Source organism: Rhinatrema bivittatum, chromosome 3 (assembly GCF_901001135.1).
Source record: "Rhinatrema bivittatum chromosome 3, aRhiBiv1.1, whole genome shotgun sequence".
Lineage (NCBI taxonomy): Eukaryota > Metazoa > Chordata > Amphibia > Gymnophiona > Rhinatrematidae > Rhinatrema > Rhinatrema bivittatum.
The window spans coordinates 245,400,502-245,428,099 of NC_042617.1; the positions used below are offsets into that span (position 1 = coordinate 245,400,502).

A 27,598-nucleotide genomic window follows, 5' to 3' on the forward strand; every position below is an offset into this window, starting at 1 on the left:
AGATTTCATAGATTCCAGATCCTCAAAGAAAGAGCTTAGTGCTTGCAAAATATGCAGCATGGCTCTGGATGCTAGGTTACCTGGTTGTAGGGGTATCTGACCCACCTTTGATGAAGGTCTTGCAGGCAGTGCTGCCAGAAGAATATTCTACGCAGCAGTGCGTCTTAATTGAGGACCCAATGGAATGAGTGGAGATCATCTGTGTCTTTGATGGAGTGGTACCTGCATCTGAGGGGACAAACTTTTGCTTTGGGATACCGAGGATAAGTCAGAGAAGGAGCCTCCACTTCCCAATGCACCTCTGGAAGAAATAGAATCTGGGTTCAACAAGAGCTCCATCTGCATGTCAGGGCTTTCTCGTGGCCTCGGTGTGATGGAGTGACCAGAGTGCTCAGAATGAGTGGATGGGGCTCTGTGAGCCTGCTTGGTCTTGTCCGACTTCTTAGACCACGGTGAGTGGTCCTTATGGCCGGGCTGTGTCGTTCACGCCGTGGCATGCGTCGAGGCGTGCGTGGAGTGCATCGAATGCGTCAAGTGTTTCTTGTGTGCTGTGCGGTCCGAATGCATCGAGTGCGTCACAGTCTTTGGGCGCTCTGGTTGCATCGAGTGCTTCGATGGCGTCGGCGCCAAGAAACGCGGACAATCAGGAACAGGTCCCTGAGTCCCAGTTGACTCATCTGGGGATCTTTTGTCCCATGGAGGCAACAGAGTCGGTGCCTGGGATGTTTTTTTGGGCGCTGTAGGTTTATCAAACCTGGGCCCGGCGCCAGGAGCGGTGCGGAGATGGCCCCCTGGACCAAGTGAGGAGGCCCTCTTCGTTGACGTCTTCTGTGTCTTCTTCGCCGGTCCCAGCGAAGAGTGCATCAATGGTGTTGGGGCATGGGAGCCCGAATGCAGGTGTGCCATTTTTTTGACGTGCTGATGCTGGGCTCGGTGGGACATCTGACCACAGTCTCGGCAAGAGGCTTGGTTGTGGTCCAGCTCCAGGCAAATGTAGCATTGGCAGTATTTAAATCCCGATGGCTTCTGAGCCATCGTGTCGGGTAAAATTCTCGAAAAAGTTAGAAAAATGTGAGGAAGACGACTGCGCAGCCGCACAGAGTCAAAGCTCTGTGACTTACTGAGAAAGACTCCGCCTACTCTGGTCACAGGCACGCTCCCAAACAGCATGGCTAATTCAGCCCTGCTATCGACGGGAAAAAGGACTTTCAGACTTTGCACTAACACATACAGAGATCAAGATTCCAAGGCATTTAGCCAGATAACTTGTACATTATTCAGCTAAATTCCGACTTTTGAATATACCTGGCATTTATCTGGCCAGTTAAGTAGCAATTACAGAAAAATATTTAGCTCTTAAGAGGGCTTTATGGCCCGATCCCCCACTTTCCATCTCCGTGAAAAGAATACTGTTCCTGCCAACTTATCCCCAAGTCCCCACAAAATAAGCATACGTTGTAGGCTTTTAGGACTGGAAAGCCTTTCTCCCAGATCTCCATCAACCCCACCTCAAAAATTATAAACTGAATTACTGGAAGGTCTACAGCATTATGCTCACCCCCCTCCCCGCCAAGCCCACCCTTACCCTCCCATTCCACCTGCAACCCCTCCCCTGCCACAAAACTTGGGATGCCAACCGAGAGCTTGGAACTTGTGTCGAGCTCCTGGTGCATCCAGCGTTTCTGGATCTGAACTCATGGTTGCCATTAGAGGGGGAGTGGAAGTGGGGTGGAAGTATTAGGATGGCCTTGGCAAGGGTGTGGGGGGAGTGGCATAATGCAGCAGGAGTTGGGGGGAGAGGGCATAATGTTGTATGCCTTCCAGTAATTCATTTTTGGACTTTTGGAGGAGAGGGGATAGGAAAGGAATTGTTTTCAGGCCTTAAGGTCCACAACATCTAATACTTATTTTGGGGGATTCAGGATCTGCCAACAGGAGCAACATTCTTTTCACTGAGAAGGGGACTGGGCTATGAGGCCTGATCAAGAGCTTATTTTAAATCTATTTTAAATTAAGGTTCAGTTGGAGTCTGAAAGCCTTTCCAGACCCCAACTGAATCTTAATTCACCATTAACTGACACTCAGACTTTACCTTAACATGGTAATCAATAACTTTACCTTAACATGGTAATTAATAACTTTGCAAATTTCATAACTTTGTAAACACCATTAATTGACAAATTTCGTTCTCTCTGTTAAGTTCCTATCACCTTTTCATTGCTCCAAGTTGTGTATTTCCGTTTTATTGTAACTGCAACCTTTCTTTCAGCACCTGTTAATGTTAATGTTTAATGTTCTTATATCTTCTTTTTCACCCCTTGTTAATTGTAAACCGGCATGATGTGATTCCCATCGCGAATGCCGGTATAGAAAAACTCAAAATAAATAAATAAATAAAAATCTATAAATCACTGCTTAACAGGTGATATTCTTTGAACATCACTGGTTAAGTTAAAATTATCCAGGTATTCATATCTGGATTGAGAATGAGCATAATCTATTTCATGCAATCTAAATCTAGCCGGTTAGGATACAAAGTTATCTGGATAGGTTTTCCTGGATAATATAATTCAGGGATATTTAGGGAGATGTTTATCCCCCTGAATACCCCTGATAACTTATCCAGCTAACTTTAACTAAATAAGTTATCCATTATATAGTAGTTTTAAATGTTGGCCTCACAGTTTTGAAAACTGCCTCTTTACGTTTAAATATTAAACTTTGCTATGTGTGTGTATATAATATATGTGTGTGTGTGCACACACTATTTTTGCCCTGTTTTCCAGCAGTTAAGGGTTTTTGCATTACCGAAGGCCTTCCCTCCTGCTTTTTGTGGGATGTGTCTCAGGGATATAATTTTTTCCCTGAGTATGTGCACACAGTCTTTGCCTCTGGGTGCCTTCTCTAGAGGACTGATTAAGGTCTTTCTGCTCCCCTGATATATAGACCCAGGAGTTTTAGAGAAGTAAAGAGTAGTAGGAGTAGCAAGAGGAGAGAAATTTAGTGAAGATTTCTGGAGAAGGACAGGTTTTTGCATTGCTATCCAGTGTGGACCAGTTCCTGAAAGAAGGGCAAACCCCCATTTTTGGAATGACTGAGTTCTTGGGGTTCATCCCTCTTTGTGCCCAGTTTATTTATTTATTTATTTATTTATTTATTTATTTAAGGCTTTTATATACCGATGTTCCTGTACTAGTACATATCACGTCGGTTTACATAGAACCAAAGTTGGAAATTACATCAAACCAGAGGGTACAGATAACAGGGCTAACAAACAACAAAAGAGAAGTACTGGAGAATCTGTGACTGAGTACAGAGTTTTTGAAATACCTATTTTTGTGCCATCTTTTTTTTTTTTTGTGTGTGTGCCATCCCAGTTTATGATTGATAATATTTCCAATATCATCCCACCCTCTATTCAGAAGGGATATTGAAAACTGGGTCACATGGATAAGGAGAGTAGTTAGAAGATGCCACATGGATAAGGAATCATTACTTTACATGTGGTTATTTTTATTTTGTTCTTTATGATTTTTGCCATTCTATCTTGTATCATTTTGTTTAAGTTAAAGTTTTTTTCAGTTGAACACCAACATTGGTCTCTATCCTTTTTTTTTTTTTTGCAAGCATCCATCGTACGTCAGAGATCAGCCATTATCAGTATCACTGACCCTGTGCATTTTAGCACTGGACTGAGTGTGTTGTCCCATTTCTGATCACAAGCTAATTAATAGGGATGTGAATCGTTTTTGAACGATTAAAATTATCGTCAGATAATTTTAAAATCGTCCAAAATCGTTAGAGTGCACGATAAAATACAAATGCCCCCGATTTATCGTCAGGGGCATTTGTATTGTATCATTAAATAGGGCGCGGGAAAACCGGCACACCAAAAAAACCCTAAAACCCACCCCGAACCTTTAAAACAAATCCCCCACCCTCCCGAACCCCCCCAAAATGTTTTAAATTACCTGGGGTCCAGTTGGGGGGGGGGGGGTCTCGGCGCGATCTCCCTCTCTCTGGCCACAACTGCGTTAAGACATTTTGGTTCCTGGCTCCCGACGTCACGCGTGCAGGAGATCGCCCCCGGACCCCCGCTGGACCCCCAGGGACTTTTGGCCAGCTTGGGGGGGCCTCCTGACCCCCACAAGACTTGCCAAATGTCCAGCGGGGGTCCGGGAGCGACCTCCTGCACGCGGGCCGTATTGCCAATCTTCAAAATGGCGCCAGCGCTACCTTTGCCCTCACTATGTCATACTGGCGACTAATTCGTGTATTCGTGGGGAATCGCGATATGTTTCGCTTCCCCACGAATACAACAAATATGGCAACATCCGTTGCAGATTGCCAATACGTAGGGACCGAATGCACACCCCTAGTGCTTAACCATACTTTGTCACCTGGTAAAAAGAAAAGTGCAGGTCGTCGATGCCGATCAGCAATTCTTTTGTGTGAGTTTTGCCGCTTTGGAGAGTTTGCGCTGCACAGATCTCCAGAGGCTCTGTAATTGATCGGCAGATAGATGAGCTGCTGGCGACGGAACGGGGATTGGCAACGGAATGGGAGGTCTGAACTGTCGACCAAATACTATCTAGAAGGGCGATTTTCCAGTAGCTGAATGGGTGTGATTGTTGTAAGAGAACTCAGCCCATGGTAGCTGCACTACCCAGTTGTTTTGCCTTTCTGTGGCAAAGCTGCGGAGGAATGTCTTCAAGGAACGATTCATTCGCTCAGTTTGCCCATTACTTTGGGGATGAAAGGCTGTAGGCCCTCCAATATCGAGCAGTAAATTGGGAACTGCGGTCAGATACGATACTTTGCGGGAGGCCATGGGCCCGAAAGACGTGCTGTGTAAATAGTTGAGCTAACTCAGGAGCAGAAGGTAATTTGGGAAGAGGGACCAAATGAACCATTTTAGAGAAGCGATCCACTGTCACCCAGATAACGGTGTTCCCCTCGGACGATGGCAGATCCACCACAAAATCGGTAGCTATGTGGGTCCAGGGCTCCACAGGCACAGGCAAGGGTTGCCGAAGCCCCCACGGTCGTCCAGTTAATGGCTTCTGTCTAGCACAAGTAGAGCATGAACCTACGTAGATGCGGATGTCTTGCCGCATGTTTGGCCACCAGTAGTAGCGACTAAGGAGATCTAAAGTTCTTTCTCGGCCCGCATGGCCACCCGTGAGAAAGTTATAAGCCCAATTTAGGACCCTTTTGCGATCTCGACGAGGGACAACAGTCCTTCCTTGAGCACTTACAGTAGTACCAGACAAGTTGATCTTGGTTGGATCGATGATGTACTGTGGTTGTTCCTCGCTCTCCTCCAACTCCGAGTTGCGAGACAAGGCATTCGCTCGGATGTTTTTAGAGGCTGGTCAGTAGTGAAGTACAAAGTCAAGCCGGTTGAAGAACAGAGACCAGTGAGCTTGCCTGGGATTTAAGCGCTGAGCTTGACACAGAAACTCTAGGTTTTTGTGATCTGTATACACTGTGATGGGGTGGCTAGCTCCCTCCAGCCACTGTCTCCATTCCTCAAAGGCTATATTGGATGTATCCACTTCCACAATAAATGGGCGAAGTGGGTCCGGGTGATGTAAGCAAGTTTCTAGTAGGAAGGCCTCTTTAAGGTTTTCAAAGGCTTGGCAGGCCTCTTTGGGCCAATCACTGGCATCAGCTCCTTTCCTAGTAAGCGCAATAAGTGGAGCCACTATACGTGAGTACTGAGATATAAAGTGTCTATAGAAGTTCGCAAACCCAAGGAAGCATTGTAAGGCTTTCAACCCCTTGGGGCGAGGCCACTTCTTAATAGCCGAAACCTTCTCCGGGTCCATATGGAATCCTGTCACAGAAACTATGTATCCCAGGAATGGTATAGAGTCTCGCTCAAACATGCACTTTTCCAATTTTGTATACAAATGATTGCCTTTAAGTACCTGCAGTACTTGTTTGACATGTTGGCGATGAGACTTCAAATTGCTGGAGTAAATCAACACGTCATCTAGGTACACGATTACTGAAGAATATAACATCTCTCAAAGTACTTCGTTCATCAAGTGCTGGAAGACTGCTGGGGCGTTGCATAACCCGAAGGGCATTACTAAATACTCATAGTGCCCGTCCCGGGTGTTGAAGGCAGTCTTCCATTCATCTCCAGGTCGAATTCGGACAAGATTGTATGCCCCTCGTAAGTCTAGCTTGGTGAAGATTTTTGCTCCTTGAAGTCTATCCAGGAGTTCAGGGATTAATGGGAGAGGGTACCAATCCCTCTTGGTAATGGCATTCAAGCCCCTGTAGTCAATACAAGGTCTCAAGGAGCCATCCTTCTTTCCTATAAAGAAGAATCCTGCCCCTGCTGGTGACTTGGAGGGACGGATGAATCCCTTGGCGAGGTTCTCGGAAATGTACTCCGACATCGCTTGAGTCTCTGTTAGAGAAAGAGGGTAGACCCTTCCTCGGGGTGGCATAGTTCCGGGCAGAAGTTCTATAGTGCAGTCGAAGGGCCGATGCTGTGGTAGGATCTCCGCTTTCTCCTTAGAAAACACCTCCGCAAATTCTTCGTAAGGCGTGGGAGGCAGAACAGAGGTGTGTAGCAAAGGCATGCGGGGAGCACAAGGAGTCTTGAGGCAATTATCGAAACAGAACGAGCTCCATTGCGTGATTTGTAAAGTATCCCAATGGATCACTGGAGAGTGTTGTTGCAGCCTCGGCAGTCCGAGAACAACAGGATGTACTGCTTTTTCTAGAACCAAAAAGGAAATTTCCTCCAAATGCAGAACTCCGGTGTTGAGGGTGAGAGGAACTGTGATAGTCGAGATACTTCCAGGAAGAACTGTTCCTCAAATAGATGTGATCCGAAGTGGAGGAGTATGAGGAAGAGTGGGGATCTGAAGTTGTTGTACCTAGTCAGAGAGAATGAAATTCCCCCCCCCCCACAATGGAGTCAATGAAAGCAAGAGTCTCAAAAGACCCTCCCAGATACTTCAGGGTAATAGGGACAGTACATTGAGGAGCAGAATTAACACAGCCTAGGAGTAGTTCCCCTATATCACCTAGGCTTTGGTGTTTTCAGGCCGTTCTTTACATTGAGCCAGGAAATACCCCTTGCTGCCGCAGTAAAGGCATAGCCCTAAAGCTCAGCAATGACATCTCTCTTCTGCAGACAAGGGGGTACGCCCTAGCTGCATGGGCTCCTCTGTCGAAGCTTCCGAGTGCGTAGCACCAGACCTAGTTGGAGGCGTCAAAGGCCTGGAAAAAGCGGGAGCCAAAGGAGCCATTTGACGAGGAGGCGCCCTTCCTTTGTCCTTTGCTGGAGGCGTTGGTCAATACGCCCAGCTACATCGATTACAGCATTGAGATCCTCCGGGAGATCCCTGGCAGCTAGCTCATCCTTTATCCAAGCCGAAAGGCCCTCCAGGAATACTCCTTGCAGGCTGTCGTCGCGCCATCTAACTTCGAGCACAAGAGTATGGAATTCTATTGCATAGTCCACTAATGAGCGAGATCCTTGGCGCAGCTGCAGAAGCTCAGAGGTAGCAGTAGCCATGCGTGCAGGTTCATCAAAAGCTGGTTTGAAGTTTTCCACAAACTGAGACAAGTTGTTCAACATGGGGGTCGCTCCGCTCCCACATAGGAGACACCCAGCTCAGGGCCCTCCCATCCAAAAGGGAGAGAATATAGGCCACTTTGACCGAGTCCGTGGAAAACTGACCAGGTAACAAGGAGAACCGTATGAAACATTGGTTCAGAAACCCCTGACAACCCCTCGCATCACCCGAATAGCGGGAGGGGGCTGGTAACTGTGTTGGGGTGCTTACACTCACCACTGGAGCTGGCGGTTGCACTAACACCAGTTCTGGAGGGTTGGCATCCAGACGGTTAGCCAAACGCTCCACTGTAGCAGCTAAGACGTCCAAACAGTGTTGCTGCTGCTGTAAGCGCTGGGCCATTTCGGGGATGGCTTGAAGACCCGGGATATCCGCCAGATCCATGGCCTTGCAAACTGTTGTGACCAGAGAAGTGGATCCTTGGTCCGGCCGGACGGAGAGAAGATGGAAGAGATCTCTACTGAAGAAAGCAGGCCGGCAGGCGGATCAGAAGCTGAAGACTGATGAATACTTCGCCCTGGAAGTCCGAGATCCTCCCAGGAGGAGCCCGTGAGGATCCGGACCGCTGGGACTTAGGCGGCTTCACCCTGGAAGTCCGAGATCCCCCCCAGGAGGAGCCTGTAGGGATCTGGACCGCTGGGACTTAGGCAGACCACGGAGGTTGGAGAGACGAGAAGACGGACCAGGGTCAGGACAGGTGGAGATTAGCACATGAGAAGACAAGCCGGGGTCAAAACCTGAAGGCAATCCAAAGGAAAGTATACCGGCACCTGGAACCGCAGACAGGAGCGGCAGCAGAGCAGCAGCGAGACAGATTCCAGCGACTGGAGACCCAAAGGGCTGGGTGCCGGAAGACCAGGAACCGGATCCGAGGCGGGAGTTGAGGAATAAGCAGGTACAAGCAGGAACAAGCAGGAACTGCAACTCACCACTCACAAGGAGTCGACCACATTGCAAGGCAGGAATCTTCGGTCAGACACCGGGTTTAAATCCCCACTGGCGTCTGACGTCATGGAAAGGAACTGGCTGTGATTTCGCGCCAGAGGCCCTTTAAAAGGGTTCCCTCTGCGCGCGCGCATGCCTAAGGGGGAGGAGCTATTGCACCGTTCGGTGGCTTCTCCCTTGTGGAGACGCCGCCGCAGAGGCTCAAGCAGGCCCAGAGGATCCCCGGACTTGCTGGCAGTTCTCCTCGGGTGCCAAGGTAAGGACCCGGTCACGAAGGTCGCGACCGGGACCGCAACAACAACAGGTGATGCCTGTGGCGTTCATGGTGCTCCTCAGCTCATGGTTCCCCAGAGAACCACCCAGCATGCCCTACACAAAGGCTGTCACTGCATGGTATACTTTTCAGGAAACATGTTTTACACACCCAGATAAAGCTGTGATCCACACAGGAGGAGATAACACATGAATCTCTGCAAATGAACAACTAGACTAATTGACTTTGGGCAATGTCCAGGACACCTTTGCAACCTCAAATCAAAGGTTCCATTTATACTATACAATATTAGCCAAACAGTAAAATCTAATTGTGTGCTCCACATGCAAATGCAAGGAAAGAGTGAAGAAAGCTTCACCATCCATATCCTCCCCCCTCCTTCTGTAAGCAGGTAGGAACAAAAAGGCACCATTTACATTTTAGATCAGAGAAATAGGTTTCACGTCTATTTCTTTGTTGATCTTATCACAAGAGTATAAATCCTGCACAACAGAAAGTTTTTTTTTTTAATGGAAAAGAAGGTCTCGATTAAGTGATCTTGATAATGAGGCCTTTTAAAAACAGATTTGTTTAGGCTTGCATTTTTATGAGAACTCTAAATTCTTTGCCCTCTGGATGCACTGAAGGTGTGTATTTTAAGTAACGATCATTCTAATTGTCTTTTTTCATTGTTTTTGTCTTGAAATTTTATGAGATGTAAATCTTTTGTATGCTGCCTAGAGCTTAGGTGTAGGCGGCTTATAGATTTCATTAATAAATAAATAAAATAATAAATAAAGCAGATAGAATTAGATCAGGGGTGCGCTCCAGATGTGCTGTGCTTTGATTTCAGCAAAGATTTTGACATTATCCCTAATAAGAGGCTCATAAATAAACTTGGGCCTCAAGGGCCTCAAAGTAGTTGACTGGGTTAAAAACTTGTTGAGCAATAGAAAGTAGTGGTAAATGGAGTTCACTCAAGGGAAAAGAAGGTTATCGGTAGAGTGCTTCAGGGATCATGAGTGATCTTGCACTGGAGATAACAGAAAAGATGTGTCTCAGGTTTGCAACTGACATTAAGATTTGCAACAAAGTGGACATTGCTGTGGGAGTACACAAAATCAAGAGCAATCTAAAAAAAAAATGCATGAAGTAGTTGAGTGCTTGGCAACTACAATTTAATGCAAAAAAAGTGCAGAATCATACTTTCGGAATACAGAAATCCAAGATAGTAGTGTATAATGGGATGGAGGAGTGGAGGGCATAAGATACTGATGTGCACCAATCAATTCAGGTCCAGCCTTAGAGGGCAGAAAGTAGGGCGATCATCCAAGCACCGTGCCATGCTAGCTGCCATTGCATGTGCAGGACTAGGGGGATTTTACAGTGGCAGTGATGGTATCATTGACTTATGTGGGGCCAGAGTGGACTCAGCAGAGGCATAATGAAAAATGGAGAAGGTGAACTGCTGGCTTTCATGTTCCCCCAAATCATTATAAAACATAAGAACTGTCATGCTAGGTCAGACCAAGGTCTAGGGAGCCCAGAATCCTGTCTCCGACAGTAGCCCATTCAGGTTGCAAGTGCCTGGCGGATCCCATAAAGTAGTCTAATTCCTCTTACTCCCAAGGATAGCAATAGCTTTTAGTTTACCTGACTAGTAATGTATTATGGACTTTTCCTGCAGGAACTCATCCAAACCTCTTTTAAAGCCTGCTGTGTATGCTAAGTCGCCTTGATCATGTCCTTTGGCAACAGATTTCAGTTTGACAGTGTGCTGAGAGAAAGAGGACTTCCTACAATCTGTTTTAAATCTTCTCCCCTGAGTCCACTCCAGAAGCAAGATGCACTCCAGCTTCCTGCCAGCGGAAAAAGATTGCATGGGGGAAAGGGGATTTATAGAAGATCATACCTAGGAGTGGGGCAGGGGAGAGGAGTGCACAGAGGAGGGAAATGGGCCCACACGGGCTGATTTGCCCTATGTCCCATACGCCTTAGGGTCTGCCCCGAATCAGGAAAGAAACTTCTGGGTGATCATATCGGATGTTCTCAAGGTAGTCAAACAGCGCAGGGTGGCAATGCCAGACTCAGAGGAAGTGTATAGGGAGAAGCATAGCCATTAGAAAAATGGGAAGTAATAATAGCTCTGTATTTGTCAGACTATGAGACTTCATCAGCAGTGTTGTGTCTAGTTCTGTAGGCCCTACCTCCAAAAGGATAGAGGAGGGCTACCAAAATGATGGAGGGATCAGCACCAAAAGTCTTATGAAATGATACTTAAGGACCGAAATATACATGCTGTAGAGCAGGGGTGGGCAATTCCGGTCCTCGAGGGCTGCAAACCAGTCGGGTTTTCAGGATATCCTTAATGAATATGCATGAGAGAGACCTGCATACACACTGCCTCAGTTGTATGCAAATCTATTTCATGCATATTCATTAGGGGTATCCTGAAAACCCGACTGGTTTGCAGCCCTCGAGGACCGGACTTGCCCACCCCTGCTGTAGAGGATAGGAGAGAGAGAGTTATGACAAAACCATTCTAATACCTCAAGAGGGCAATTTTCAAAACCCGTTTCTATGGATAAATGGCGTCCATGAAAACTGTCCACCCTAAGTGCAGGCAAAAATTATTGGGGCTCTTCCGAGTAGCTTGAATGCTGAATTAACACTCCAGGCACCGTGTCGGATACCACTGACAAACTCTCGTTGATCACTGACAGGATCACTTAATGCAGTCAGGTTTGTAGATAATATTCTTTTTTTTTTTTTTTTTTTTTACAGATTACACCTACAGTTCAAAATGCACTAAGCCTAGTAGCAATTTATTTATCTGCTATTAAGCAATGATTAACACATAATAAATTATCACTTAACCTTGCAAAACAGAAGTAGTTATCTTCTCACGCCATCCAGATTCTAATTGCCCAATTGTGATACAGTTTGATAATTGTACTATTCCTGTACTTGAACAGGTGAGAAATCTGGGAGTCATTTTTCCAGCGCTCTCCTTCTGGAGTCACATGAATTCAGTTATTCACAACTTTTATTAGAAATTAGGGGTGTTACAAAAATTGAAACCATGTTTGACTTGATCTGATTTGTGAACGGTGATGCATTCACTTGTGACAGGTGCAGGGACAGTTCGATCACGAGACAGGGTGAGGCAGCAGCCTCAGGCGGAAAAATTTTGAGGTGGCAAAAATTGCACTTCAAAACTCTCCATCCACAGCCATCTCACCCTGCCTTCAGAACCATGGATGGGCAGCTCTGCCGACAAGCCCGCAGGGTCTTCACTCCCCGTGGGAAGCAAGAAAGAAAGAGCGGCTACACAGGGGTGGATTGGCCACCAACTGGTGCTTCGGGCTTGTCCCAGAAGGTCAGTCGGAAGGATCACATGGTTTGTGTTGGTCGCTGCGACCCCGTGCCCTTGGAGCCGCTACAACCAACACCAGGCCCCGCACTATCTTTCATCACAGAGCGGGAGCTTTCCAAGAAACTCTGCACTCAGTCTGCTGTCTTTTTTTTTTTTTTTTTTTTAACCGGCACAGCAGTGATGGCAGCAGTAACAACAGCAGTGGCTTCATGTGCTTGTTGCCGTTGCCATTGCTCTGCTCAGGCACCTCTTTTCCACCATTGCCGCACTCCTGGCTGCTTCCCTCACATGTTTCTGCTGGCAGCCGACGGGAGGCAGTGAGCAGGCCAACCCTGCTTTCAGCCGCTGGGCCATGACATAAAAGTAATTGAAAAACAAAAACCAAACATTTTCATTGGGGTCTTCCAACCCACCCCTTCCCAAACCAAGGGGGGAAACGAAGCAGCAACAGGCAGGCCACCCAAATCCTATTCTTGGGGCCCTGCCTGGGTCCCCCTGACCACCAATGTAAGTAAAAACTAATTTTTTAAAAATGTATTCAGAGGGGAGAAGAGAGAGCGAGAAAGCAACTGAGTCAATGAATATATGTTTTTGACTGAGAGTGAGTGTCTTAAGAATCGAGCGGGACGCTGCTTGTTTACCCTCAGCGATCCCACAATGTGGCAATGACCATCGGCGGCGGCTGCCTCAGAGAGGAGCGTGACAGGAAGGGCGAGCTATCGTGGCTTCTGCCCCTCCCATCATGCTGGGCGTCCCTGCCGGAAGTTCCCACGGTATGAGCGTGAACATTAGAGATTTAAATACTGTCCCTGCTACAGTTCTCTGCCTCGGCAACAGGCTGGTTTAGTGTTTGGTTTCGCTGTCAGTGTTTCTCCTTGCTCTGCCTCGACCCCGGACTAGATTTTGGATTTGATTTGTCTACTGTCTGCCTCGACCCCTGACTGGACTTTGGATTTGGTTCGTCTGCTGCCTGCCTCGACCCCTGACTGGACTTTGGATTTGGTTCGTCTGCTGCCTGCCTCGACCTCTGGTTGGACTTGGAGTGGTTGTCTGCTACTGCCTTGTATTCCATGGATAGGGACTGGATTGTTTCCGAGTCCGATCATTCCTCTTCAGGCTCTATTTGGTCTACAGCTAAGATAAAGCTGTTATTTCCTTCATTGGATCCATTGAATTGTAACAGTTTGCCGAGGCAAACAGCCTTACCTTAACTGTAGACCACATAGTGCCTGAAGAGGAATGATCAGACTCGGAAACAATCCAGTACCTATGCATGGAATACAAGGCAGTAGCAGATGCTCCCACTCTTACCGCAGGAACTTCCGACAGGGAAGCCCAGCATGACGGGGGGAGGAGCCATGATACAGCGCGCTTCCTGTCACGCTCCTCTCTGAGGTATCACTGAGGGTAAGCAGCGGGATCACTGAGGGTAAGCAGTAGGGATGTGCAGAGCAAAATTTTATGTTCATATTTTTTATGTCCGAAAGGGGGTCCCACTTGCGGCCAATATGGACATAAAAAAAATCCAATGAGTTGGGTATATGTACATATGTGCAAAAAAAAAATTTAAACCCCCTCACCCTCCTTAATCCCCCCCCCAGACTTACCACAACTCCCTGGTGATGGAGCGAGGAGTGAGGACGTCATTTCTGCAATCCTTGGCGAGAAGCATGTGACGTCGGTGGCACGTCGAGTGACGCGGCGTCACGTGATTCCCGGCTCGTTCGCGCCGGACGGCTCGTTCGGCCCAAAAAGAACTTTTGGCCAGCTTGGGGGGGCCTCCTGACCCCCTCAAGCTGGCCAAAAGTTCTTTTTGGGCCGAACGAGCCGTCCGGTGCGAACTTGCCGGGAATCACGTGGCGCCGCGTCACTCAGACGCGGCGTCACGTGATTCCCGGCAAGTTCGCGCCGGACGGCTCGTTCGGCCCAAAAAGAACTTTTGGCCAGCTTGGGGGGGGCCTCCTGACCCCCTCAAGCTGGCCAAAAGTTCTTTTTGGGCCGAACGAGCCGTCCGGCGCGAACGAGCCGGGAATCACGTGACGCCGACGTCACGTGATTCCCGGCAAGTTCGCGCCGGACGGCTCGTTCGGCCCAAAAAGAACTTTTGGCCAGCTTGGGGGGGGGGGGCCTCCTGACCCCCCCAAGCTGGCCAAAAGTTCTTTTTGGGCCGAATGAGCCGTCCGGCGTGAACTTGCCGGGAATCACGTGACGTCGCGTCTGAGTGACGCGGCGCCACGTGATTCCCGGCTCGTTCGCGCCAGACGGCTCGTTCGGCCCAAAAAGAACTTTTGGCCAGCTTGGGGGGGGCCTCCTGACCCCCCCAAGCTGGCCAAAAGTTCTTTTTGGGCCGAACGAGCCGTCCGGCGCGAACGAGCCGGGAATCACGTGACGCCGGCGTCACTCGACGTGCCGCCGACGTCACATGCTTCTCGCCAAGGATTGCAGAAATGGCGTCCTCACTCCTCGCTCCATCACCAGGGAGTTGTGGTAAGTCGGGGGGGGGGGGGGGGATTAAGGAGGGTGAGGGGGTTTATATTTTTATTTTGGCTCAACAATCGCGATTTCCCACATATCGAACATATCTATGTTCGATATGTGGGAAATCCGATCGTTTATGTCGAATCAATTTTTTAAGTAAAAAAAAAATATGAGTTGCGTTTTACTAATGCGGTCAATCCGAATGCACACCCCTAGTAAGCAGCATCTTGCTCGATTCTTAACAGAGTGCTGTGAGAATTAATGAGTCAATGAGTATGTGTGCGAACAGTGAGTATATGTGTGTGAACAAGTCAGTGAGTCAGCATATGTGAGTTTCAGGGACCAATTGTGAGTGAGCATATGAAAGAATGTGTATAAGAATGAACGTGTGTGTTACAGAGTGTCTGTATATGAAAGAGAAGAAAGTTTGTACACGTCACCACCTCTAGTTCACAACAATCTCAGAGTGACTGGAATCAACAGATCCTAGGTATGGAGAGCAGGATAATTTTTAAAAATCCTTTATTCTTTTTAATTATTGGATGGTATTTCACGTATCTGCTGTTTTAAAATATTTTATAGGTATTAGGGAAATTTTAAAAACTTTTTCAATTTTTGGTTGGATGCTCTTTTCATCAGCTGTTTTGAAATATTCTTTTTATTAGTATGGTTTTAGTATTATGATTTATATTTGTGTTTTTATTGTTCTATGTTTTATAAGGAATGGTGATGTCTTTCTTTTTCCATTGTTGTACTGCTTGTCTGGCTTTGTTGCAGTTTCCAGTTGAGTTTTGTCTAAATGTTTCTATTTATAGTTTATGACCTCCCTGTCCTGTATTTGGTGAGGATGTGTCTTCATTCTGCATGTGTGACTAAGGTGAAGTATTCTGCTAGCATATACTTTCTGTGTAGGCATCTATATATTTATAAATAAGCCAGCATGTGTTGTGGAGTAGCCTAGTGGTTAGAGCAGCAGGCTATACATCAGGAGACCAGTATTCAAGGCCCACTGTTGCTCCTTGTGATAGTCACTTTACCCTCCATTACCTCAAATACAAGCTTAGGGCTAGATAGATTCATCAAACTATTTCATGTGATAAGAAGAGGGGTGTGTTTTATGGTAATAGCCTATTTATTGCAATGTGTGCTTTCTTAGTGCTTCGCATAGGTATTACCACAAAGTTGTTAACTTTTCACACTTGACATGCAGAGTGAGACGTACGGACAGAACAGTACACTCTTGTGAAGATTTGATGTCCTTCAGAGTGAGAAAACTCACACAACAATGAAATTTGTATAATGTTCTCTCAACCTAGCTTGATGTTACTCAGGTAGAGAGTCCATCAAGCTAGGTTGAGAGAACATTGTACAAATCTCATCATTGTCTGAGTTTCCTAACTCCAAAGGACATCAAATCTTCACAAGAGTGTACTGTTCTGTAGTACATCTCACTCTGCATGTCAAAGTGGCCCTCTAACCCCTACACTACTACCTAAATCTCACCTTGAGTTACTAGGTGGGCCTCCTATAATAGCATAAATATATCTGCTTACTATGGTATCACCCCCAGAGGCTCTCACTCTCTCTCTCTCTCTCTCTCTCTCACTCACTCACTCACTCACTCACTCACACATAGCTAGGCTGGCTCTCCAGGAGCCCCCCAGTGGTTGTATGTAGGAAATACAACAATTCTGGCACATCACAAAGTGTGAAAAAGTTATTGCAATTTGCACTACAGTAGTATTTCACATAGGTATTTATTTATTTAAGAATTTTTTTTATACCGATATTAGTCGAAACATCATATCGGTTTACAGTGGAACAAAAGGATGGAAAATACATTGAACGGGGAAAGGGGTACATAGAACCAATAGAAAGAATGGAAGGAGCAAAAACGGGCATAAAGGCAACATGGGAAAAACAAATGCAATGCAAATAAAGCAATTAAAACAATTAGAAAATTAAATTGAGGTATTAAATTGAGGTATTAGCACAAATTAAATTGAGGTATTAGCACAAATAGCAATAAACTGCCTATTACCCTAAAACACACCTCTTTTACTGACTTTTTACGGTGATCAGTAAGTCTATTGAGTGGCTCTGCCTTCTCAGAGAAATTAGATATAAACCTTCTATGAGTCCGAGATGAAGCATCTCTTTCACAACTGTTTCAATGTCTGGCTTCTGGGATTCGATATGCTCACTGACATACAACCACCCCGGGTGGGGTAACAATATCATGCTGAACCAAATTAGTATGTCCCAGCAAGTTTGAAAAGATTTTCTATTCCGCTCAAGGAACTGCTTTAAGTCAGCTATCTGGGAAGTTGACAGCTCCTCTCCAAACTTGGGTCTGATCTTCTTCAGGTCTGAGCTCTGGGCTGAATTCCCCTTGTACCATTACACACTCTTGAGGAACCCATTTCTTTAGTAAGCTGACATGTTAAATCTGTCTTTTCTTTCTCTTATCTAGTTGGGCTATTTTGTAGTCCACAGGGGTGTTTTTTCCCAAGACCTCATAGGGCCCTTTCCAACTGACAAGAAAATTGCTTTCCGAAGAGAGTAAGAGAACCAGAACATGGTCTCTTGGCTGGAAGGTCCTCTGAACTGTGGGACGATTGTAAGCCCGGGCTTGGGCAGTCTGAGCTTTCTCTAAGCACAAGCGGGTCGCCTTCCTGGCTTTCTTTAAGCACTCTTGCACCCGTATAACATAGTCCACGAGATTCTGTCTGGGATTTTCTTCATCCTCCCATGTCTTTCAAGCCACATCTAATACGCCTCTTGGTCTTCAACCATATAACAACTCAAAAGGTGAAAAGCCTGTCGAACTTTGAGGCACTTCGTGGACTGAGAATACCACATAGGATAGTAGCAAGTCCCAATTTTTGCCGCCATATGTAGCGTTGGGCCAGCCACAGTGTCTCAATAGCCAAGGAAAACAGCAAGACTTGGCTGTTCTGATCAGGAGCAAAAGTTTATTTACAAGAGTTCAAAATAAACAGCAAATAAAACAGCAGCTCACCTCACTTTAAACATCCAAGCAGTTCATACGTATTCTGAATGGGCATACCATGGGCTCTACACAGCTCTCCGGGGTCTCCCTAACCCTTCTGGGCCCTGATACTTTATACTATTAGGTAGGGATCCTCCTGGGACCCAGATCCTTTGCAGCCCTGCGCTTTAAGGCGTACTGGGACAGATGGCTCTAGCCTGTGATTTAAGGTGGTTTGAGGAAGTCTTTTGTGTACTCCCTCACAATGCCCAAAATCCAAATTTTCTTCTTTATAGGGAGCGAAACCCCATCAACAAAATTACTGATAAATAGGGCTTCCGACTTGACCAAATTTGGAGTGGAGGAGTGGGCTATGACCCAGGGGAAACCAGCATTCAAATTCTGCTATTGCTCCTTGTGACCTTGGGCAGGTCACTTTACTCTCTGTTGCCTTGGGTACAAAATTAGATTGTAAGCCTTATGGGGATAGGGAAATACCTGTAGTACCTGAATGTAATCTGCTTTGAAGTGCTAAAAAGCGAAACATAAAAATTTAAATAAACAAATTCAACTTCAGGCATTGCTAATTAGCTCACAAAGAAGCACTGCTGTTCTCAAAATATGTCTTGGGAAAGGATCCACACTCAGCAAAAAATAAATCTGAATGCTGTTGGCATATATATGGAAGCCTAACCCAAACTTTCTGATCAACTCCCAGAGAGATTTTAGAAAAATATTAAACAACTCAAGGAATAGAAGAGGTACCTTGCATAAGAAAGAAAGGCAGACGTTGATGATCCAAATATAACCTGTCTAACCTGGTCTAGAAATTATGAAAACCAGTTATGGACTGATCCTCCATGCCAAACTCCACCAGCCTATTTAGAAGGATCCGATAGTCAATGAGATCAAAAGCTGAAGAAATGTCCAGCTGAATCAGCATGGAGGGGCTTATCCCTGGCACAGATCTGTTCATCCATAAGTAATAACAACAGGGCTTCTGTCCCATGGTTGGCTCTAAAGCCAAACTGGTAGGGCTCCAAAGGATGTTTCAGAAGTTGAGTCAATACTGCTGCTTCAATAACTTTAGACAAAAAAAAATTACATTGGATACAGTGAAAATATTGCCCAGAACCTCTGGATCCAATGTTCTATTTCAAATAAAAGGCAGACTGCTGTATATTTCAATGAATTAGGCATTTTGCTCTCAGATAGAGAAATATTGACCTTCAGAGTGAGGAAACTCACCCAAAGATGAGATTTGTGCAATGTTCTCTCAACCTAGCTTGAGAGTCCATCATGCTAGGTTGAGAGAACATTGCACAAATCTCATCTTTGGGTGAGTTTCCTCACTCTGAAGGTCATCAAATCTTCACAAGCGAGCACTGTTCTGTTCGTACATCTCACTTTGAATGTCAAAGTGGCCCCTAACTCCTACACTAATACCTAAACCTCACCTCAAGTTACTAGGGTGGCTTCCCATAGAGATATAAATACCTATCTAGTGGGAGGCCATTATGGCTAGTCTCTCTCTCTCTCTCTCTCAAATCTGGCTGGCTCTCCAGGAGCTTAAACCTACTAAACATGGTCCCCCCAGTTGTTGTATGTAGGAAATACAACAATTCTTATTGCAATTTGCACTAAGATGGCATTTCATATTAGGGCAGATTTTTAATCTTGTGCACACAAATGTACACCTAATTTTATAACATTCATGTGCTGCCACACACATGTAATAAAATCCAGGGTCAGCGTGCACAAGGGGGTGCACCTTGCGCGTGCCAAGCCCTAGGGGAGGCCCGATGGCTTTCCTCGGAGGGAACTTTCCTTTCGCTCCCCCCCACCTTCACCTCCCTTCCCCTATCTAACCCACCCCTCTGCCCTATCTAAATCCCCCCTACCTTTATTGCAGGAGTTACACTCGCTGGCCAGATGCCGGTGCACCAACCCTGGCATAGCCGCTGTGCCAGAGGACTCAGGACCGCCCCTGGACCACCCCGGACCATGTAGAACTGAAATTTCAATCCTACGAGTATACTTTTTTTCTCCTGAACTGAGAATGCCTACTTTAACAGTGATTATATTTGGTGGAGTTGATTCATCTCATTGATATCAGTTCTAAAGTGCATACCTTAGGGTGTAAAAGTGTAAGAAATTGTAGCACCCTGGCAATCAAGAGGAAACATCTTTCTAGGGCCCTAGGGGTGTGCTTTTGTTTTAAATTGATGTGAAAACATCACTGATATTTGTTATATTGTTTCCCAGCCGAAAGAACACAAAAAAACCTAATAAAATTGTTTTTGTCTATAATGTCATTTAAGCATTCACTATTTTTTTTTACAACGTGCACACATTTGTGACTTGCATGTACTAAAGAAATTTACCTCATGCTAGTCGCAAAAATGTGCACGCAGTAAACAGTCAGCATGTATTGGGAAAACTAGCTTGCGCAAAAACCAAAATAAACGACAATAATGAAACATACCAAATAGGGAAAAATGGAATGTAATGAAACAACTGGAAAACTAAACAAATGGAAACAAATTTCTTTCCCATGCAAACCAAAGTGGGCGCCTCCTGCTGTTAGACTTAGATTCTTAATAATGGGTATGACTAAATGAGAACGTCAGTCACAACCACGTAAAGCAATCATATTGAGCATTTTCATACCTTTTTCCTGAATTTAATTTGAGCTCGTGACCCCAGGAGCTTTTCTGAGTTGGAGTCCATCCATGGGTAATTACTCAAAATGTACCTTTGGAACAAGTACAGTACACTCTGAGAGAAGGCCATTCCAGCTTTCTGGTATCCGGATGTGGTTAGTTGGACCTGTTGATTCTTGCGCAGTGTTCACATTCTGGATAGGATATGCCCCACCCATCTATGAATGAGATATATATACTGTATACATATATATACGTGTACACTGCTTAAGAAATGTATTATTCCTATTGAGGTGAAGACTGATTTAGATGCAGTTTGGATGTACTTTGTGTACGGTAGTTTTAGTCTGTGGGGGATGCTATGGAGTGCTGCGCTGAGCAGAGAGTGAGTATGTTGTTACAAAGGCTTTCCTAATTATTAGCAGTAGTGTTTACTGTCTATTAGAGATATACTTGGCTAAATCTGTTGGGTCTTTTTATAAGCAAGTTTGAACAGCCTTTGTTTTTCAAGAAATGTAGCGTGGTTGCAGTTTCAGTCTGTGAGGCACCCTAAATGTAATGAAAAAATGTATTTAATTTTTTTTTTTTAATGCACCATTTGGTTTGATATACAGTCATTATTGATTTATTCTCAGCTGAATAGACCTGAAATGAGCACAGGCACTTTCTGGTCTATTCAGCAGTCCTCTGGCCAAGATCAAGCATACTTTTTTTTTTGTAAGAAGAGGAAACTTTCTAGAGCCAGAGATGCAGGATTGGGTCAAAGGCAGAAACAGCAGCAGCCACCCCTTGCTTCAGCTTCCATGTACCCTGCTGGAGCAGCCCAGCTAGAGATGGTGCCTGATGATGGAGGTAGAATCAGTGCAGCATGGCAGCAGCGTGGGGAAGAGGTACAAGGACAATAGCTGAAGTCAGCGCAGTGCTTCCTGTTTGTTCTGACCGGTGTCTCGAGCAGATCATTTAGGAATCAACTCATTCAGATGAGATGAATCATGTTTGGGATTTGAAGATTTAGAGGAAAGGGGATATTGAAAGTCTAGTGACTGTGGAGGGTTTGGAGAACTAGTTTGTAGAGTGATATCTAGTGAACAGCTGCGGGCAGAGACCATAGCCCTAGAGATAGTAACTGTGATGCTGCTGAGGGCAGTTGATAGCCTGAGAGATGCCCTTGGTCTTTTATATCCTCATTCACCCTCAACCCCAGCCTCAATAGTAGCACTCGAGGATCCAGAGAGGAGATTCTACAAGAAACCTCAAGTGTGGAGGCGCTTGACTGCTATGGAGGATCAGTGTTATGTTGAAAGCCTTCACTGTAAGAAGGCTGTCATTAGTTACTGGGACATCTTTCAAATAGTGCCATGCAATTTCATTTGCATAAGCAGCATCTTTCAGTGTTGGTTTCAGGGGAGGCTGGTACTAGTCTGGGGACCCCGTCCTCCATTCAAAGCAACAGCAGCAGCAACAAGAAAAATATAGGAAAAGGGAAGTCTATCTCCTAAGCTAACCTCCCCAGGCCCTTTCCCCAGTGAGGCACTGGCCAGCAGCCCCACTCCAATGTCAGCAGCAAGCCACCATGGAGCAAATGGGATGGTGTTCTACATAAGTGTCAGGACAAGAGACAGGCAGCATTTGAAGGTGGTGACCTGGTGTATTGGGGAAATAATTACCTTGGGGGACCAGTCCCTTCAATTGGTTGAGGATGTGCAATTTAAGCAGCTGCTCCACATTTTAGTTCCAAATTACAAAATTCCCCACAGGATGACTTTCAGTAGGTGTGTGATCCCCACTCTGTACAGTCAATGTCATGCCCGGATGAAGGCACAGATGACCAAGCAACGGGGAGTAGCACCATTTCACCAACAATATCTGGACCAGCCAGAATGCTCCTTGTGCCTATCTCTTTTCCTGTTGGCGTACTGGTGGCAGCTGGATAAAGAAGGGTCAGGCATCATCTCTAGCAGGGTTGCTCCAGCAAGCTATATATTGGCTCAGGTGATGGACCAGAGCCATCTTCTACCCATATCTTAGAGGTGATCAGGGGGATGATAGAAGACTAGCTAGGCTGGAGAGACATTAAAATTCCAGTTTTTTTTTGTTTGGTTTTTTTTTATAGATGGTGGTAGCAACATGATCTGGGCAGTTGGTGAATAGTGCTGAAAGGGTCCAATGCTTTGCACATTTGCTGTACCTGATGGTAAGGGATGTCCTTGTGCTGGGGGCAAGGGCAGCATCCCTTATTGCCAGGTACAGCAAGTTCAAGATCTGATAGAGATATGCAGAAAAATAGAGGGGAATTTTAACCAAAGCGTGAAGGGTGGACAGCAACTATGACTGAACCACCTTATTCAGGAGGTGAGCACCAGGTGGCATTCCATCTATCTCATGATTAGGGTTTCTGATCATAGGTATTTATAAATTGCAAATTTAGATGCTTATTTTTCAGGGAGAATAATGAAAATAGTTATTTATCAGTGTTTTTGCATCATGAACAATAACTCTGGGTGCATTTTTAGTTTGATTCAATTCATGTAACTATTATTTATTTGATTTATATTCCACCTTTCAGCCACTTCAAAGCAGATTACATTCATGTACTGTAGGTATTTCCCTGTCCCCAGAGGGCTCACAATCTAATTGGATAGTGTTCAGCTGCTGCAGACTCGCCCCATGGCTGGCCACGCTTACCTCTCCTGGCCTGGGTTCCCGATGCCACAATGAAGATGTGGCAGGCCGCCACACAGGCCCAGCTGTGCTGGAGATGGCACCCTGAGCAGGGGGCAATCTTAGGTACACACACATTGTGGCCCGATTTAACGGGCCCGCAGCAGGAAAACCTCCACAGTGCCCAGCGATGATATCAGCCAGGTGCTGGATCTGCCTAACACCAGAGGCCTCAGCAATAAGTCCTCTCTTGGCTCCGCATACTTGACCTTCTTTGTGGATCAATGTCTGGCTGACCTTGGACCTCCTTGGACTTCTCCGCTCTTCTGCCTGTCCTGACCTCTGACCTGTCTTCATTCTTGCTGCTTGCCACTGCCCCGATGTCTGGTACCATTTGACTCCACCTGTGGACTATCCAACCTTTAGCCTGCATTGACTGCTCTTCAGTGGATCCCCAGCCTTCATCATATTCTTCACCATCCAGAGACTCGCACCTAAGTCTAGCCAGCCTCTGCACGCAAGGGCTCAACCTGTGGGGAAGAGGGCTGGTATTGGTGAAGGTCCCGTTGGGTCTCTGCTCCATCAAGGTCCACCTGTCAATGGTGAGGACCTGCAGGGCTCCTCCCTGCAGGTGGTGCCAACCTTGCCTTGACCCAAGAGTCCACTACCATAACAATGTACCTGAGGCAATGAAGGATGAAGTGACTTGCCTAAGTTCACAAGAAGTGGTAGTGGGATTTAGGCTTATTAAGTAAGGCTAGAGAAACTGGGTTTGTCTCTGTTTCCCAGCTAGCCCTGTCTTCCATAAAAATCTGTCTGAGTCTTAGAAAATCCAATTGGAACAAAGGATCAAAATACCTTGTTGATAAAAACAGACTTATGGACAATCCACCTTGTCTCTTTGACTCTGGACAAGTAGAATCTCCAATTCTGCTCCCAGGGTCCCTTCTGGAACTCTCTCTGTTAAGAGAAGAAAGGCAAGCTACCTTTCCTCTTCTAGAAGTCTGGAGAGTCACAGGCAGCCCTTGCTGCCTTTTCCTTGCTCCTCTGGTTGATGACTCTCCCAGTGACTCATGGAGTAGCTTTCGGATAAATGACTCACGCTGTAGGGGATGAATCCTAACTATCACTCAAAAACAACTATACACCCATAGAACTTAATGTTTCTTGACATTTCCACATCATAACCTGAGGCTTAATCAGTTTTACATTTATTGCAACACCTTTCTTATCCAGTTTTTTCAGAAATTCTTAGTATGTTTGAAATTCTATTACATGAAATATCAGGTAGCGTTGAAGGATGTGCAAAAAAAGTGGTGGTAATTGGATGCAAGAAAGGGCCAGAGGGTGAGGATCTCTGTGTGAAAGAAACCAAGAGGTGGTAATGGAGATGAAGAGAGCCAGAGCTGGAGTGTGTGTGTGGAGGGGTGGAGGGTTGCTTGAGAGAAAGCCAGTAATGATAAAAGGGGGAAGGAAGATGACAGAACCAGAGGTGGGGAAGTGGGGGATGGTGACAAAGAGCTGGAGGGGGTAATGGGCAGGGGGAGGTGAGACAGAGTTGTGATGGGATTCAGAGAGAGCCAGAGGTGGTGATTTTAGGAGTCAAGAGGAAGGTTTGAGAGAGAAAGAGAAGGGAGTGATGGGGGTTAGTGTGTGAGAGCTAGTAGGTGTGATGGAGGATTGTGTGTTTGATAGGACAGAGAGGATATTAGGGGCAGGAAGAAGGGGAGAGTATGTAAAGGGATGATGGCTGACAATGAATCAGAGAGAGGGTGACGGGGAATTATGAAAGGGGATAGCTGGGGTGAGGGAATCAGAGAAGGGAACACATGAGGGGAGAGTGAAATGAAATGTTGAGGGGGTGAGAAAGTCAATGTGGGATGATAGAGGGTGGTAAGAGAGAAGGGATGGCTGTTAGGAGAAAAGGGAGGCGGGTATCCTGAGATTGATTGAGGGAGCAACGCGGTGAGGGAAAATGAGAGGAGAAACACAGGGAAGAGTTATGGAAGTGAAGTGCTGGGACATCGAAAACTGAAGGGTGAGAGATGAAGCATTAGAGTGAGGGAAAATGAGGAATGAGATCCAGGTGTGAGAGATTAGAGAGAGTGATGTGACAGTGATGTAAGAAAGAAATTTATAGACAAAGAAGAGAAAAATGAAAGAAAATTACATGAAAGGGAAAGATAGATATCAGAGGAGGGAAGGAAGTTTTGAAGCCAAGAGAAAACAAAATAAAATGGAAAAGAGAGCGTGGAAAACTAGGAAACGCAGAGAAGAGGAAATCAGGAAAAAAGTGATTGAGACCAACGTATAAGAAACACCACCCAGATAAAAAGGTAGAAAAAAGAATTTTAGTTTCATAGAAACATGACAGCAGAAAATGTCCTCATGGGCCATCTAGTTTGCCCATCTGCCCAATTAATTTAAATTTATTTTTCCCATCAATCCCTTAGAGATCCCCTGTATTTATCCCATGCTTTCTTGAATTCACATACTGATTTTGCCTCCACCACCACTGGTAAACCATTCCATGCATCTGCCACCCTCTACGTAAAGAAATAATTCCTAAGATTACTCATCAGGGTATCCCCTTTTACCCTCAACCCATGACCCTTATTCTAGAGCCTCCTTTCTGTTGAAAGAGGCTTTCCTCCTATGCAAGGAAACCTTTGAGATATTTAAATGTCTCTGTCATATCTCCCCTTTCTTACTTTTCTTCTAGGATGTAAATGATAAGATCTCTAAGTCTATCCCCACATGCTTTAGAACGAAGACCATCCACCATTTTAGTAGCCACTCTGAGAACCGACTTCATCCTATTTATATCTCTTTGAAGGTGTGGCCTCCAAAATTGTACACAGTATTCCAAGTGAGCTCTCACCAGAGACCTATACAGGGGCAAGATCACCTCCCTTTTTCTGCTGATCATTCCTATCCCTATGCAGCCAAGCATCTTTCTGGCTTTGCCATTGCTTTGTTTACTTGTTTGGCCACTGTAAGATTATCAGATACAATCACCCCCAGATCTCTCTTTTTTTCATGCTTAAAAGATTTTCACCTCCAATACTATACCTCTTCCTTAGTTTTTTGCACCTTAAATGGATTACTCTGCATTTTTTTTAGCATTAAATATTAGCTGTAAGACCCTAAACCATTCCTCAAGCTTTGCTACATTCTTTCTCATGCTTTCCAAACCTTTCTCGCTGTTCATCAATTTGCAGGTTTTGGTATCATCAGCAAAAAGACAAACCTTTCCGAAAATCCTTCCGCTATGTCACTCATAAAATGTTAAAAGAACCTGTGCAAAAACGGATCCCTGAGGCACACCGCTAGTTACAGTCCCCTCCTTAGAGAAAACTCAATTTACCACTACTCCATTTACCTCCCTCTCAGCCAGTTTCTAACCCAAGTCCCATCCCAAGGGCGTTCAATTTATTTATGTATCCCATGTGGAACTATGGCAAAGGCCTTACTGAAATCCAAGTACACTACATCTAACGTTCCAACTCTATAGTCACTTAGTCAAAGAAATTGATCAGATTTGTCTAACAAGATTTGTCTCTGCTAAAACCATGCTGCCTCAGATCTTGCAATCCATTGGATTCCAGAAACTGCACTATCCTCTGATTTAGCAGAATGCTAAAACTGTTTTAGCAATGAACTACAGACCGGTCAGACTAACCTATCTGCCCATCTCCAGTCCTGTGGAACTACTCCCGTCTCTAAAGAAACATTGAAAAGGTCAGCCAGCTTTGCTGCCAGGACATATCTGTTCTCTTAGTATCCTTGAATGTATCCCATCTGGCCCCATTGTCTTATCCACTTTCAGATTAATGACTGGAATATGTAACACAGTGATCTAGTAGCTCTATGGTTACTGGAGTAAACAAGATTCTTTGTAGACTCTGATGCCTTGTTTGGTTCAGTGTAAGTAGTATTAAAAAATATTATACATAAGCCATCAAGACCTCAGAGGTCCTTTCCTCAGGTGTGAATGATGTATCTGATGTGGCATCTGAAGAAGAGACCTCATTAGACTCAAAAGCTCAAGTATAACATCCTTAGATAATTCGTAAAGTGATCCATTAAAAGATTTCCAAATCTGGCTAGACTTCCATGATTGGAATATAATTTTCAGTGTTAAGTTACTGTATGTTCTATCTACAATTTATTTTGTTATATTTTCTGTGATGGAGGGATAAATAATTTTGTGAAAACAAGGAGTGCCTCACCAAGTGGAACAGAGATGATGAGAACCCTTTGATAAGAAACTGGCCTCACTTCACTGATCATGTAAGAATCAACCAGTACAATGTAATCCCATGGCTCTTCAAGTGTGGTAGGTGTTGATTTTCAAAATTATTCCCATAAAGTCAGCATGATCTCAGTAATACTAATGGCTTGTGTTTTTACAGGATCATTCTCAGTAGAGGGGAAAGGGGGAAGGGCAACTGATCATGATTATTGAATTTAATTATAAGAACATAAGAACAATGAAGAATCTCAATGAAAAATATATGGGCCCTTGCCCTAAGTTTTTCTTCTGTATTGAGCAAATAAAATATCTTTTAAATTAAAAAAACAAACCCAATACAAAAGCCTACTGCAATTAAAAACAAAACAAGA

The 27,598-nt window shown here is 45.3% G+C and overlaps 1 protein-coding gene across 7 annotated transcripts in view; it reads left to right on the forward strand.

The window, feature by feature from the left end:
• Nucleotides 1–27,598, forward strand: part of ENPP3 (ectonucleotide pyrophosphatase/phosphodiesterase 3) — a 329,854-nt gene that overhangs the window by 53,245 nt on the left and 249,011 nt on the right. The window contains exon 1 of one of the 7 annotated variants that reach the window (XM_029594398.1): nucleotides 20,603–20,696. The exons of the other annotated variants lie outside the window; for them this stretch is intronic. Within the exon in view, the coding sequence (XP_029450258.1) occupies nucleotides 20,673–20,696 (24 nt within the window). The 5' untranslated portion in view covers nucleotides 20,603–20,672. Of the gene's footprint in view, nucleotides 1–20,602; nucleotides 20,697–27,598 lie in introns of those variants that run through there. 7 annotated transcript variants of the gene reach the window in all.